This window comes from Hypanus sabinus, chromosome 28 (assembly GCF_030144855.1).
Source record: "Hypanus sabinus isolate sHypSab1 chromosome 28, sHypSab1.hap1, whole genome shotgun sequence".
Classification (NCBI taxonomy): Eukaryota; Metazoa; Chordata; class Chondrichthyes; order Myliobatiformes; family Dasyatidae; genus Hypanus; species Hypanus sabinus.
The window spans coordinates 11,460,210-11,474,380 of NC_082733.1; the positions used below are offsets into that span (position 1 = coordinate 11,460,210).

At 48.6% G+C, this 14,171-nt stretch overlaps 1 protein-coding gene across 1 annotated transcript in view; it reads right to left on the reverse strand.

Annotated features, from left to right (window-relative positions):
- Positions 1–1,698: 1,698 nt before the first annotated feature.
- The window catches only part of LOC132382312 (mitochondrial adenyl nucleotide antiporter SLC25A23-like), a 52,610-nt gene continuing 40,137 nt past the window's right edge, over positions 1,699–14,171 (reverse strand). Inside the window, exons 5-7 of the mRNA XM_059952447.1 lie at positions 12,835–13,002; positions 9,875–10,025; positions 1,699–2,862 (exon numbers count right to left, since the gene is read on the reverse strand). Of these exons, the coding sequence (XP_059808430.1) occupies positions 2,684–2,862; positions 9,875–10,025; positions 12,835–13,002 (498 nt within the window). The 3' untranslated portion in view covers positions 1,699–2,683. The remainder of the gene's footprint in view (positions 2,863–9,874; positions 10,026–12,834; positions 13,003–14,171) is intronic.

A 14,171-nucleotide genomic window follows, 5' to 3' on the forward strand; every position in this document is an offset into this window, starting at 1 on the left:
TCCCTGTGAAACTCCTCTGGACTCACTCCAATGACAGCGCATCCTTTCTGAGATTTGGGCCCCAAAACTGTTGGCAATACTCCAAGTGCGGCCTGACTAATATCTTACAAAGGCTCAGCATTATCTCTTTGATTTTATATTCTACTCCCTTTGAAATATATGCCAACATTGCATTTGTCTTCTTTATCACAGACTCAAGCTGTAAATTAACCTTCTGGGAGTCTTGCACGAGGACTCCTAAGTCCCTCTGCACCTCTGATATTGGAACCTTCTCCTCAGTTAGATAATAGTCCACACTATTGTTCCTTTTACCAAAATGCATTATCATACATTTCCCAACACTGTATTAAATGCATCCATGGGCACAGATTATATCATATTGCATGCAGTAGTAACTGTACATTCAGTTGTTTTGACCTTCCTAGCTTGAGGTAATGGAAGACAACATAAGAAGCTGAAAACCTTGACATTTATCAAGTAGTCAGGAGGTAAATCATTACTCCCAAAGGGAATATTCGAGCTACTTAGTATGGCTCATGGGGGTAGCCAAGGGCTTGTGAGAGGACTAAAGAAGGAATCTCCAAGAATCATAGGAAAATTGGGGAAGTTTGTAATAAGAATCTACATTTCTTATATGTTGGAAAATTATTATGGGAAAATTAGCCCAATCTAATACAGTTAGTTTGAAGCAACACACTCAAAATGCTGGAGGAACTCAGCAGGCCAGATAGCATCGATGGAAGTGAATAAACAGCCGATGTTTCAGGCCAAGACCCTTCATCAGGACTAGAGAGGAAGGAGTCCTTCATCACCCGCCAATCTGTTTTCATCTCCCATCTTATATCCTTACCTGTCCATCACCTCCCTCTTGTGCTCCTCCTCCTTCCCTTTCTGCCATGCTCTTCTGACCTATTCTATCAGATTCCCCCTTCTCCAGCCCTTTTCCCTTTCACCAATCATCTTCCCAGCTCTTTACTCCACCGCCCACACCCCTCTCCCAGTTTCACCTATCACCTTGCACTTCTTCCTCCCCTCCCCCACCTTCTTAGTCTGTCTCCTACCCCCTTCCTTTACATTTCTGATGAAGGACCTCATCCTGAAACATCAACTATTTATTCATTTCCATAGATGCTGCCTGACCTGCTGAGTTCCTCCAGCATTGTGTGGGTCTGGGGCTTTGGATTCCCAGCACCTGCAGACTTTCTCGTTTTAAGTAGTCTGAAGGCCGTGTTGGTGGAGGAATTGCAATGACTAGGCTGGAGAAGAGCTTAAGCTTCAAGGCAGGGTAAGTTTATCAAAATAGCCATGGGTGGAGTTGGAATGTAGGACTATGAACAGAAAATGAAGATGAAGGAATAAGTGAAGAAATGATTAAGATAGAAAATCTGCTCCTTTTGTATTTAAAGATAACAAATGGCAAAACCACTATCTACAAGAAGAATTGAGAATTTACTGTTAGGGAAGTTGCATATAAGTCAGTAACATGATCACAATCTACAATGAAAAACAAGAACATGATAATTTATTATGAAACTGTAAAATCTACAACTAACTATTCTAATATTCATGTGATTAATACAATAAATACTACTAAAATCTAAAAGTTTTTTGGCTCGATGAAGCATCTTTGGCCTCTTGCTTGTAGGAACCCCCCCCCCCCCACCCCCCAAAGAACATGGTAGCAGCAGGCCAGAATAAGCTGACTTGTTGAAGAACTACACTGAGCTGTGAGTAAGGCGGCAACTGGACCCCATGTGAAAGCCAGATCTTGAGTGGATAAACACACAAAATCCTTCCAGCTGATAGCCAGTCCATGGTTGTACATCTGGCTCATTTTGGTCACCAAGACTCCTATTGGTTGGTTAGTAGCCTTTTGTTGGTTGATGATTAAATGGCAATTGTTATTTTTACCCCCATGACAGTTTATCTTCCTCGGGTCTGAGGACCTTTCAATACTGCTTGGTTAGTCTGCACCCCGGTGGCTTTCTGACTTCTGTCTGACAGTCCTGCGGAGGATTGGTAGGTGGCCTGTGACGATGAGTTAGCTGTTGACTGATTAGCTGGACCTGAAGCGGTGAATAACTAACCTTTAACAATTGGTTGCTGTTCCCTTCCACACCTTGTGGCACATCAGGTGGCAAATTTGTCATTTCTTTTGCATTTTTATCTGTTTTTACAAGGCTGAGTTGCTACCTCAACATTCAACCCAGCATGGATTTGAACCTGGGATCACTCGCCTCAAAGTCTGGTGTTGGTTCCACAATACCATCGGCCGGCTTTTTAATTTTTGGCCAGCCTTCTTACTGTTGTTAATGATGTGATTTGTCACTTGACTTTCTGCAGTGCTATAGGTTAGTTGTCTTCTACTTTCTGACAGTTGGTTTGCCAGTCTTTGAGTGGTGGATTGTTCTAAATAAGTTAGCTAGCAAGGTGACTTCCAGTGGATAAGTTTGTTGCAATTACTAATTAACTTTAGAAGTTAAAGCTTGATCTGAAATGAGAGCTAGTTAAATAGTCTTTGTCTGGCCATACCTGACTGCTTGTTCTTTCACTTTGTTGGTCGTTCAGATCTCTAAAGTGGTTTTAGCACAGTTTGAACATTTGATTTCCTCTCATTTGTTGGCTATTACATTGATGGTCAGGATCAAAGGTTGGGAAGAATGAGTTTGAGTATTAGTGCCGACTAAATGATGCCAAGTAAATTTTTCATCTGTTCATAGACGACAAAGCTGATGCTGACCGCAGGGACAACCTTCATGCAGTTGGGTGTGAATCCTCGATAAAAACCTCTCCAGCCTTCCTCTTGCATGATAGTGCTGATATGTCGAACCATGCTTGCCTTGGTCCCATCTTTGGCAATGACTACAGAAAGAAAATTCACTGTGTGTTACACATAGGAACAATTGAGTCCATTGCTCATTCTATGGGCATAATTTTCATATCTTGTATAGATTTAAAGAAATTAATTATCCAGAACACATTGGACTATAGAGAATTGATTATATATTGATTTAATTCCACAATCATTGAACATAAACCATCAAACAGTGCAAGTTCAGGAACCAGCCCGCTGGTCCGCGATGACTGCCGAACACAGAGTTAAATCCAGCAAAGTTCCTCTGCCTATCCATCTCCCAGATCACTTTGTTTCCTGCACATTCTTGTAGGTCTCCAGGTTCCATACCTAATCCTCAGTTTCAAGAGATTAGTTGCTGAGTTGCCCGAATCACTGCAAGCTTTGGCAGCACACCAGAGTGCTGTGTAGCAGGGGTGGGAGAGCTGGAAGCAATTCGTGAACTGTGCAGCTAATTATCAGGCTCTGCCGGTCACTCTGGTTACCATAATACAACCTAGAACAGCACAGCACAGAAACAGGGCTTTCGACAACGACGATGCCAAATTAAACTAAATCTTTCGCCTGTACCTGATCCGAATCCCTCAGTCCCTGGTGTCTTCACATGTCTAAATTCTCCTGAAACTCCCGTACCCTATCTGTTTCCACCACTACTCCGGCAACCTGTTCCCAGCGCAAAAAGCTTGCTGCTCACGTCTCTTTTAAGCTCTCCCCCCGCACACTGAATGCATGTGCTCCAGTTTGTGATGTTTCTGCCCTAGAAAAGGATTGTTGAAGTGCTGCGATACTTTGCTTCCAAAAGTGATTGCGTTGACACATGAACTCATTGTCGTCACCAAGAGAAATTTCTAAATGGTTCTGAGCATCTTGCTAAGGATAATGAAAATACTATGCGGGGGGGCGGGGGGGGGGGTGGAGAATGTAAACAGGCAAAACCTGAACCCTGCAAGTAACCAGACATATGGGCAGTAGTATGGGCAGCATGATAGCATGGCAATTAGCACAATGCTTTACAGTACCAGGGACCCGGGTTCAATTCCCACTGCTGCCTGTAAGCAGTTCGTACGTTCTCCCCTTGACTGGGTGGGTTTCCTCCCACAGTCCAAAGACGTACCGGTTGGTAGGTTGATGGGACATTGTAAATTGTCCGGTGATTAGGGTAGGATTAATTCATGGGTTTGCTGGGTGGCTCGGCTCGAAGGGCCAGAGGGGCCTACTCTACACTGTATCTCAATAAACAAACGAATGTAACGGCAAGATTTTATGTGTTTGAAGAACTAAATTTCAAACTCTGTCCCAAATCTGAAGATGGGATGGGGTTGACTCGGCTCCTCTCAGGAATCAGGTACGAGTGGCAAAGCTGCTGCCGGGCGGAGAGGCAATGGACAACCCACCAGGTTGGGAAGAGGCAACTGATCTGGCTTTCGATCGCCAGGTCTCCACCTTTCACAACGAAAAGCACAACTGCTGCAGCCATTCTCATGGAATATTGGGCCGTTGAGCTGGAACAGTTAAATGGGCGGAAAGCAGGTAAAATGAAAGCACAAACACTAATCCTATAATGTCACTGATCCACTTGGGTCAGGACTGGATCTGCTCGGAAATGCACAACTTTCAGGGCAGTTCTTCAAATTACTGCTTACTTGGTTTGGAGCTCTTCAAATATTTTGTTAGGTGCTTGCTGTTTACATTTACAACATTCCAAATGGGAAAGTAGGCGGGTGCACCTTGCCTGCCCACAGCCTGCAATCCCAGCACTTAGAGCAGAGCAAGTCTCAGCAAATCCCTTACTCCCAGTCCAATACCCCCGGTCTCACCGTCCCTTACTCCCAGTCCAATAACCCCAGTCTCACCGTCCCTTACTCCCAGTCCAATGCCCCTGATCTCACCAAGTCCCTTACTCCCAGTCCAAGAACCCCCTCCCCACCCCCCCCCCCCCGGTCTCACCGTCCCTTACTCCCAGTCCAAGAACCCCCTCCCCACCCCCCCCCTGGTCTCACCGTCCCTTACTCCCAGTCCAATACCCCTGATCTCACCAAGTCCCTTACTCCCAGTCCAAGAACCCCCTCCCCACCCCCCCCCCCCCGGTCTCACCGTCCCTTACTCCCAGTCCAAGAACCCCCTCCCCACCCCCCCCCTGGTCTCACCGTCCCTTACTCCCAGTCCAATACCCCTGATCTCACCAAGTCCCTTACTCCCAGTCCAATACCCCTGATCTCACCAAGTCCCTTACTCCCAGTCCAATACCCCTGATCTCACCAAGTCCCTTACTCCCAGTCCAATACCCCCGGTCTCACCGTCCCTTACTCCCAGTCCAATACCCCTGATCTCACCAAGTCCCTTACTCCCAGTCCAATACCCCCGGTCTCACCGTCCCTTACTCCCAGTCCAAGAACCCCCTCCCCACCACCCCCCCCGGTCTCACCATCCCTTCCTCCCAGTCCAAGAACCCCCTCCCCACCCCACCCCCGGTCTCACCGTCCCTTACTCCCAGTCCAATACCCCTGATCTCACCAAGTCCCTTACTCCCAGTCCAATACCCCCAGTCTCACCGTCCCTTACTCCCAGTCCAATACCCCTGATCTCACCAAGTCCCTTACTCCCAGTCCAATACCCCTGATCTCACCAAGTCCCTTACTCCCAGTCCAATACCCCCGGTCTCACCGTCCCTTACTCCCAGTCCAATACCCCTGATCTCACCAAGTCCCTTACTCCCAGTCCAATACCCCCGGTCTCACCGTCCCTTACTCCCAGTCCAAGAACCCCCTCCCCACCACCCCCCCCCGGTCTCACCATCCCTTCCTCCCAGTCCAAGAACCCCCTCCCCACCCCACCCCCGGTCTCACCGTCCCTTACTCCCAGTCCAATACCCCTGATCTCACCAAGTCCCTTACTCCCAGTCCAATACCCCCAGTCTCACCGTCCCTTACTCCCAGTCCAATACCCCTGATCTCACCAAGTCCCTTACTCCCAGTCCAATACCCCTGATCTCACCAAGTCCCTTACTCCCAGTCCAATACCCCCGGTCTCACCGTCCCTTACTCCCAGTCCAATACCCCTGATCTCACCAAGTCCCTTACTCCCAGTCCCATACCCCCGGTCTCACCGTCCCTTACTCCCAGTCCAATACCCCCAGTCTCACCGTCCCTTACTCCCAGTCCAAGAACCCCCTCCCCACCCCCCCCCACCCCCCGGTCTCACCATCCCTTACTCCCAGTCCAATACCTCCGGTCTCACCAAGTCCCTTACTCCCAGTCCAATACCCCCAGTCTCACCGTCCCTTACTCCCAGTCCAAGAACCCCCTCCCCACCCCCCCCCACCCCGGTCTCACCGTCCCTTACTCCCAGTCCAATACCCCTGATCTCACCAAGTCCCTTACTCCCAGTCCAATACCCCCAGTCTCACCGTCCCTTACTCCCAGTCCAATACCCCCGATCTCACCAAGTCCCTTACTCCCAGTCCAACACCCCCGGTCTCACCATCCCTTACTCCCAGTCCAACACCCCCGGTCTCACCAAGTCCCTTACTCCCAGTCCAATACCCCGGTCTCACCAAGTCCCTTACTCCCAGTCCAATACCCCCGGTCTCACCAAGTCCCTTACTCCCAGTCCAATACCCCCGATCTCACCAAGTCCCTTACTCCCAGTCCAATACCCCCGATCTCACCAAGTCCCTTACTCCCAGTCCAATACCCCCAGTCTCACCAAGTCCCTTACTCCCAGTCCAATACCCCAGATCTCACCAAGTCCCTTACTCCCAGTCCAATACCCCCGGTCTCACCAAGTCCCTTACTCCCAGTCCAATACCCCCAGTCTCACCGTCCCTTACTCCCAGTCCAATACCCCCGATCTCACCAAGTCCCTTACTCCCAGTCCAATACCCCCGGTCTCACCAAGTCCCTTACTCCCAGTCCAATACCCCCGATCTCACCAAGTCCCTTACTCCCAGTCCAATACCCCCGGTCTCACCAAGTCCCTTACTCCCAGTCCAATACCCCGGTCTCACCAAGTCCCTTACTCCCAGTCCAATACCCCCAGTCTCACCAAGTCCCTTACTCCCAGTCCAATACCCCCGATCTCACCAAGTCCCTTACTCCCAGTCCAATACCCCCGGTCTCACCGTCCCTTACTCCCAGTCCAAGAACCCCCTCCCCACCACCCCCCCCCGGTCTCACCATCCCTTCCTCCCAGTCCAAGAACCCCCTCCCCACCCCACCCCCAGTCTCACCGTCCCTTACTCCCAGTCCAATACCCCTGATCTCACCAAGTCCCTTACTCCCAGTCCAATACCCCCAGTCTCACCGTCCCTTACTCCCAGTCCAATACCCCTGATCTCACCAAGTCCCTTACTCCCAGTCCAATACCCCTGATCTCACCAAGTCCCTTACTCCCAGTCCAATACCCCCGGTCTCACCGTCCCTTACTCCCAGTCCAATACCCCTGATCTCACCAAGTCCCTTACTCCCAGTCCAATACCCCCGGTCTCACCGTCCCTTACTCCCAGTCCAATACCCCCAGTCTCACCGTCCCTTACTCCCAGTCCAAGAACCCCCTCCCCACCCCCCCCCCCACCCCCCGGTCTCACCATCCCTTACTCCCAGTCCAATACCTCGGGTCTCACCAAGTCCCTTACTCCCAGTCCAATACCCCCAGTCTCACCGTCCCTTACTCCCAGTCCAAGAACCCCCTCCCCACCCCCCCCCCCCGGTCTCACCGTCCCTTACTCCCAGTCCAATACCCCTGATCTCACCAAGTCCCTTACTCCCAGTCCAATACCCCCAGTCTCACCGTCCCTTACTCCCAGTCCAATACCCCCGATCTCACCAAGTCCCTTACTCCCAGTCCAACACCCCCGGTCTCACCATCCCTTACTCCCAGTCCAACACCCCCGGTCTCACCAAGTCCCTTACTCCCAGTCCAATACCCCGGTCTCACCAAGTCCCTTACTCCCAGTCCAATACCCCCGATCTCACCAAGTCCCTTACTCCCAGTCCAATACCCCCGATCTCACCAAGTCCCTTACTCCCAGTCCAATACCCCCAGTCTCACCAAGTCCCTTACTCCCAGTCCAATACCCCAGATCTCACCAAGTCCCTTACTCCCAGTCCAATACCCCCGATCTCACCAAGTCCCTTACTCCCAGTCCAATACCCCCAGTCTCACCGTCCCTTACTCCCAGTCCAATACCCCCGATCTCACCGTCCCTTACTCCCAGTCCAATACCCCCGGTCTCACCGTCCCTTACTCCCAGTCCAATACCCCCGATCTCACCAAGTCCCTTACTCCCAGTCCAATACCCCCGGTCTCACCAAGTCCCTTACTCCCAGTCCAATACCCCGGTCTCACCAAGTCCCTTACTCCCAGTCCAATACCCCCAGTCTCACCAAGTCCCTTACTCCCAGTCCAATACCCCCGATCTCACCAAGTCCCTTACTCCCAGTCCAATACCCCCGGTCTCACCGTCCCTTACTCCCAGTCCAATACCCCCGGTCTCACCGTCCCTTACTCCCAGTCCAATACCCCCGATCTCACCAAGTCCCTTACTCCCAGTCCAATACCCCCGGTCTCACCAAGTCCCTTACTCCCAGTCCAATACCCCCGATCTCACCAAGTCCCTTACTCCCAGTCCAATACCCCCAGTCTCACCAAGTCCCTTACTCCCAGTCCAATACCCCCGATCTCACCAAGTCCCTTACTCCCAGTCCAATACCCCCAGTCTCACCAAGTCCCTTACTCCCAGTCCAATACCCCCGATCTCACCAAGTCCCTTACTCCCAGTCCAATACCCCCGGTCTCACCAAGTCCCTTACTCCCAGTCCAATACCCCCGGTCTCACCAAGTCCCTTACTCCCAGTCCAATACCCCCGATCTCACCAAGTCCCTTACTCCCAGTCCAATACCCCCAGTCTCACCAAGTCCCTTACTCCCAGTCCAATACCCCCGGTCTCACCGTCCCTTACTCCCAGTCCACCACCCCCGGTCTCACCAAGTCCCTTACTCCCAGTCCAATACCCCCGGTCTCACCAAGTCCCTTACTCCCAGTCCAATACCCCCAGTCTCACCAAGTCCCTTACTCCCAGACCAATACCCCCGATCTCACCAAGTCCCTTACTCCCAGTCCAATACCCCCGATCTCACCAAGTCCCTTACTCCCAGTCCAATACCCCCAGTCTCACCAAGTCCCTTACTCCCAGTCCAATACCCCCGTTCTCACCAAGTCCCTTACTCCCAGTCCAATACCCCCGATCTCACCAAGTCCCTTACTCCCAGTCCAATACCCCCAGTCTCACCAAGTCCCTTACTCCCAGTCCAATACCCCCGATCTCACCAAGTCCCTTACTCCCAGTCCAATACCCCCAGTCTCACCAAGTCCCTTACTCCCAGTCCAATACCCCCAGTCTCACCAAGTCCCTTACTCCCAGTCCAATACCCCCGATCTCACCAAGTCCCTTACTCCCAGTCCAATACCCCCGGTCTCACCAAGTCCCTTACTCCCAGTCCAATACCCCCGATCTCACCAAGTCCCTTACTCCCAGTCCAATACCCCCGGTCTCAGCTTTTTGCCTCCTGTATAAAGGCAGCGCGGGAGAATCCTCAGGATCAGGAGGTGGCACTGCGTGTTGGAACGTTACCCACCAGTACACACCTTACCTGCTGCCAGATCATCTCTAAGTCCATTTTCAGAGAGATTTCTGAGCATCAGCTCTGATTTCGTGCAATTCACAAAATTAGAATATCGAGAAAGTGTTTGACACCAGAAATGCCATCATGGGACTTAGTGCAATCTATAAACTCTCCACGTTTCCTGTGCTTCTTCAGTCACTATTCCCTTATGGTTTGCCTCTGCCAATAACTTATACCTTAGAGGCCAAAGGACAGGTTCCCTTAATGTAATTGAGAGACCTTTTCAGCCAGTTGCCCAGATTCTCGGTGATTTTATTCAGAAAGCAGTACCTCACGCATCTGTTAAGCAATGAGCTCCCTGTGGGAGTCTAGACCTGAAGGTACAAGATGGCTCACCTTGTGCCTGCATCTTGGTCTTGATGAGCGCCAGGGGATAGCTACCCAGCTGCCCGCAAGTGCTGGAGATGGTGCCGCAGCCGAGGTGGATGAATACTCCAGGTTCAGTTGGATGTTCACTGTACCTCTGACAATAAGCTTTCTTCAAAACCTGGCATGAAATAGTAAGTAATACACATCGCTAGAAAGAGGCAACACGTAAAACAAACATGGCAGTTTGAATATTTCTCAGTCGGAGGTTAGGAGGGTCAGTTGGTAAACTGGTTTATTATTGTCACTCGTATCGAGGCACAGTGAAAAAATTAGTTTAGCGTTAGTCTATCGCGTCAGAACATTGACGTAGTAGAACAAAAAAATAACAAAATTCCAAATATCATGTTCCCATTAGAGAGAAAGTGCTGTGCAGGTACAAAATAAAGTACAAGGCCATGAGCTAGACTGTGAGCTAAGTGTGTGAGCTGATCATCTTAGCCACCATACTACAGAAGGACTGTGGTTGCTACAGAACTTAGAACACAGAGGTTCTGCAGCCTTCGATGTTGTGCCAACACTTTAACCCACGCCAAGATCAGCCTAGGCCTTCCTTCCCACAAACAGTAGCTCTTCATTTTCCATGTTAGGTATCCCCAAAGTATCTGCCTCGATCCATCAGCCCAGCAGCATTTTGCACACACCCACCACTCTCGGCCGACCCCTGACATCCCCCAATACTTTCTATACACAATGAATTGGGCTCTAGGGTGCACAATGGGACAGAGGGACCTTGGTATATAAGTGCATCATTCATTGAAAGTGGGCTTACGGGTAGAAGGGTGGTGAAAAGGATGTTTAGCCAGCAGGCCGTCGTCTTTCGAGGCATTAAGTACAGGAGTTGGACATTATGTTGCAGTTGTGTAAGTCACTGGCGAGGCTGGATTTGGGGTACTGTGTATAGTTTTGGTCATTGTATTATAGGAAAGGTATGATTAAACTGGAAACAGTGCAGAGAAAATTTACAAGGATCTTGTCAGGACAAGAGAGCCTGAATTATACAGAGACGTTGGTCGGGATAGGCCTTTATTCTTGGAACATGGGGGCATCAGGGGTGATCTTATAGAGGTGCTTAAAATTATTAGTAGCAGAGATAAGGTGGATGGTAATGCAACTAAGATTGGGAGCATAGGTTAGGGTGAGAGGGAAGAGAGCTAAAAGTGACCTGAGGGGAAACTTTCACATGCAGAGACTGGTCAGTGCATGGAGTGAGCTACCAGAGGAAGTGGTTGAGGCAGTTACATCAGGAAGTACTTGGGTAGGTACGTGGAGGAGGTGGGTTTTTCAGATGGGCCGAATGCAGAAAATTAGGACCAGCTGGATGGGCAGTATGGCCAATCTCCATGCTGTATTGTTCTTAGACCTCACGTTCATGGCCACTGCACTGAACAAAGATAAAGGGAAGTGTAGTTCAACAACTTAGAGACAATTCTGGGATATTTCTATCTTAAGTAAGTTCTTCATTTCCTTTGCAATGTTGAGCAGGTCTCAAGTGAGTAGAACTTTCCCTCTGGGTCAGGTGGTTGTGGGTTTAAACCCAATTTTGGGAATCTTCTTGTGAGGCCGATTGTGAACCATTGCTCAGCATGTGAACACAGAACCACACCATCAGCGAGGACCTGTGAGAGGGTGCTGCCAAGATGATCCATGAACTCTTTCCACACTTCCCACTGCCTTAGTGAGCAGCCAACATAACCGAAGACACACTCCAACCCAGACGCTCTTCTTCTCCCCCCTCCCATCAGGCAGAAGATTAAAAAAGCCTGAAAGTACGACCCAGCAAGCTCAAGGACAGCTTCTATCCTACCCTTACAATACTATTGAATGGACCTCCTGCACAGTAAGATTGACTCTTGATCTCACAGTCCACATTGTCATGGCCTCGCACCTCATCGTCCACCTGCACTGTACTTTCTCTGTAATTGTAACACTTCATCCTGCACTCTGTTAGTACTTCTCCCTTGTACTACCCCGATGTGCCGGTGTGGTGATGTGATCTGCGTGGATGTCACATAAAAAGAAAGTTCTTCACTGCATCTTGATACACGTAACTACAACAAACTCATTTACATTAAACAAGTCACATGCACATGTGTACTACTGGGAGAGAATGGTGTCCAGTAACCTGACCATAATCAAAGTAATCAATTGGTCATTGTCATCTTGTTTCTTATGAGATCCTCTTGTTTATAAACTGTCTCCATTGCTTCCTGTTATATTTCAGTCATATCTCAGTAGCATTTTGGGACAACATGTGGTTTTCAAAAGCCTTTTTTCTAAAGTGACTTTAATATTTCCCAGCTTTTCTCACAGTGCCAGTTTCCTGGAAGAGCGCACCCATGGTAATTCTGGATCCAAGGCTCATCTGCTGGGACTGCCCACCCACATCTCAGGTGAAAATTTAGTTTGGATGAGAGTCCCACATCAAAAGCAATGCAACAACCAAGAGAGTAGAGAGTTTACATACTACTGAAGTCCTTTTGCTCCATGTCTGCTTACTGCTTTTGGACCGAGCTTCCAAAAAACAGAGGGGCTTTAAAACAAGAATTCATGGATTTTCAAAACGAGTGTAAAAACCAAAAGGATTTGGTCCTGCAAGATCATTCAATATGATCTTCTATGCCAGTTCCCATTGCCCAAAATTTCCCTGATTTTTCTAAATACTCCCAATAATCATTCTCCACAACACTCTAAGATAACGAATTCCACAGATTCAACACCATTTTCAAATACACCTCAGTTTTAAATGACCACCTCTTAATCTTGTAAGTGATGCTTCCATTCAAGATTCTCCCACAAGTGAAAACAGTTTAATAACTACAGTCCCGCTGCTCAAGGTTCTGTATGTTTCAGTAAGATAGTTCATCGTTCTCCTAAACTCACCCCAAACATCTCTCACAAAATCCAAAATATCTTGCTTTGAAACTTACCTCATAGACAGTCAGCTCAATCCCTGCATAAGGAATGATGCCAAACAGGTTTGGAAGGTAGCCTCTGTAGAGGCTGAACAAGCCCTCATTTTTGATGATAGTGTTGAGACAATCACCGAAGCCTTTGTACTGCCCTGTGTTTCCAAGTGCCAGTCTCGTCTTCATTACCTAGACCAGTTAGAAATCCTCATTAGATCCCATGATCTCAATAGATATCAATAACTCTGGATTAAAGAGATTTCTCCAAACAATAGTCAAAAATAATTTTCAGAAATGTTTTTTCTGTAATGTATAGACCTTGTGTATCCATTTGAGATTCCTAGAGAAGAAAGCAAAAATATAATGCAGGTGAATGTGGCTATTAAATTTTTTAGCATGGGCTTCCAAAAAGTTTTTGATGAAATCTAATATAGCGAAGATCTGAATTCAATAGTTACAGTACCAAAAGAAGGTGCAATATTAGAGCTGCTCCTTCTTTGGATGTATTTATTTTACCAGGCTGGGTGCAAAGTTGGTAATGGACACAAAGCTCAGCTGTTGAGAGCAACTGAGAGGATAGCACAACACTCCCTGGTAACTGGCAAATCAGCGAAAAGAACAGAGAATGGTAGGCAGTGTTTAATGCAAACACCTAGGCGATGAAGGCATGACACAAAACAATGTTAATAGTGGCGTGGAGTAAGTGTGATACTTCTGACTAATAGCGGAGTAAATGTGATAACAGGAATACTTGTACACAATTCTTGAACAAGTTTTAACCTTGGTCAGCAGTACTTAAAACTCATTAAAGCCAAGGAGGCATGGAGTCTATATGCAAACACATTCTGATAACCAAACCCTCATAGGTGATTGGTAGTTTATTTGTTATCAGATCTTGGGCACCACTTGTCAGAATGCCATTGCTTTAGGAAGTAAGAAATACTTGTGGGACAAAGGCTGTAAAGCCTGAGAGCTATCATTAAATAAGACTGCATCTGATCACCCTACCAATCCTCTTTCCCACCTACTTTTGTCTTCAATAAAAATATCTATTAAAAAAAAACTGGGATTCAGGTTGAGCAGGTTAGTTTAAGAACTAAATGGTGGAAGGGAAGGAGCTGTTCTTGATCCTGGTGCTGTTGGACTTCCGCACCTCAGGACCTATGGTCGCAGTGAGACATGGGTGAGACTCGGATGCTGGGGGTCTTTGACGATGGACGTAGCCTCCATGAGGTTGTGGATGGTGGGGAGGGATGTGTCTGTGATGTATCGGGCTATATCCTCTACTGACTGCAGGTTCTTACGTTGCTGCACATTTGAAGGGCCGTCCCAGGCCGTAATGCAACCATTCTGTAGAA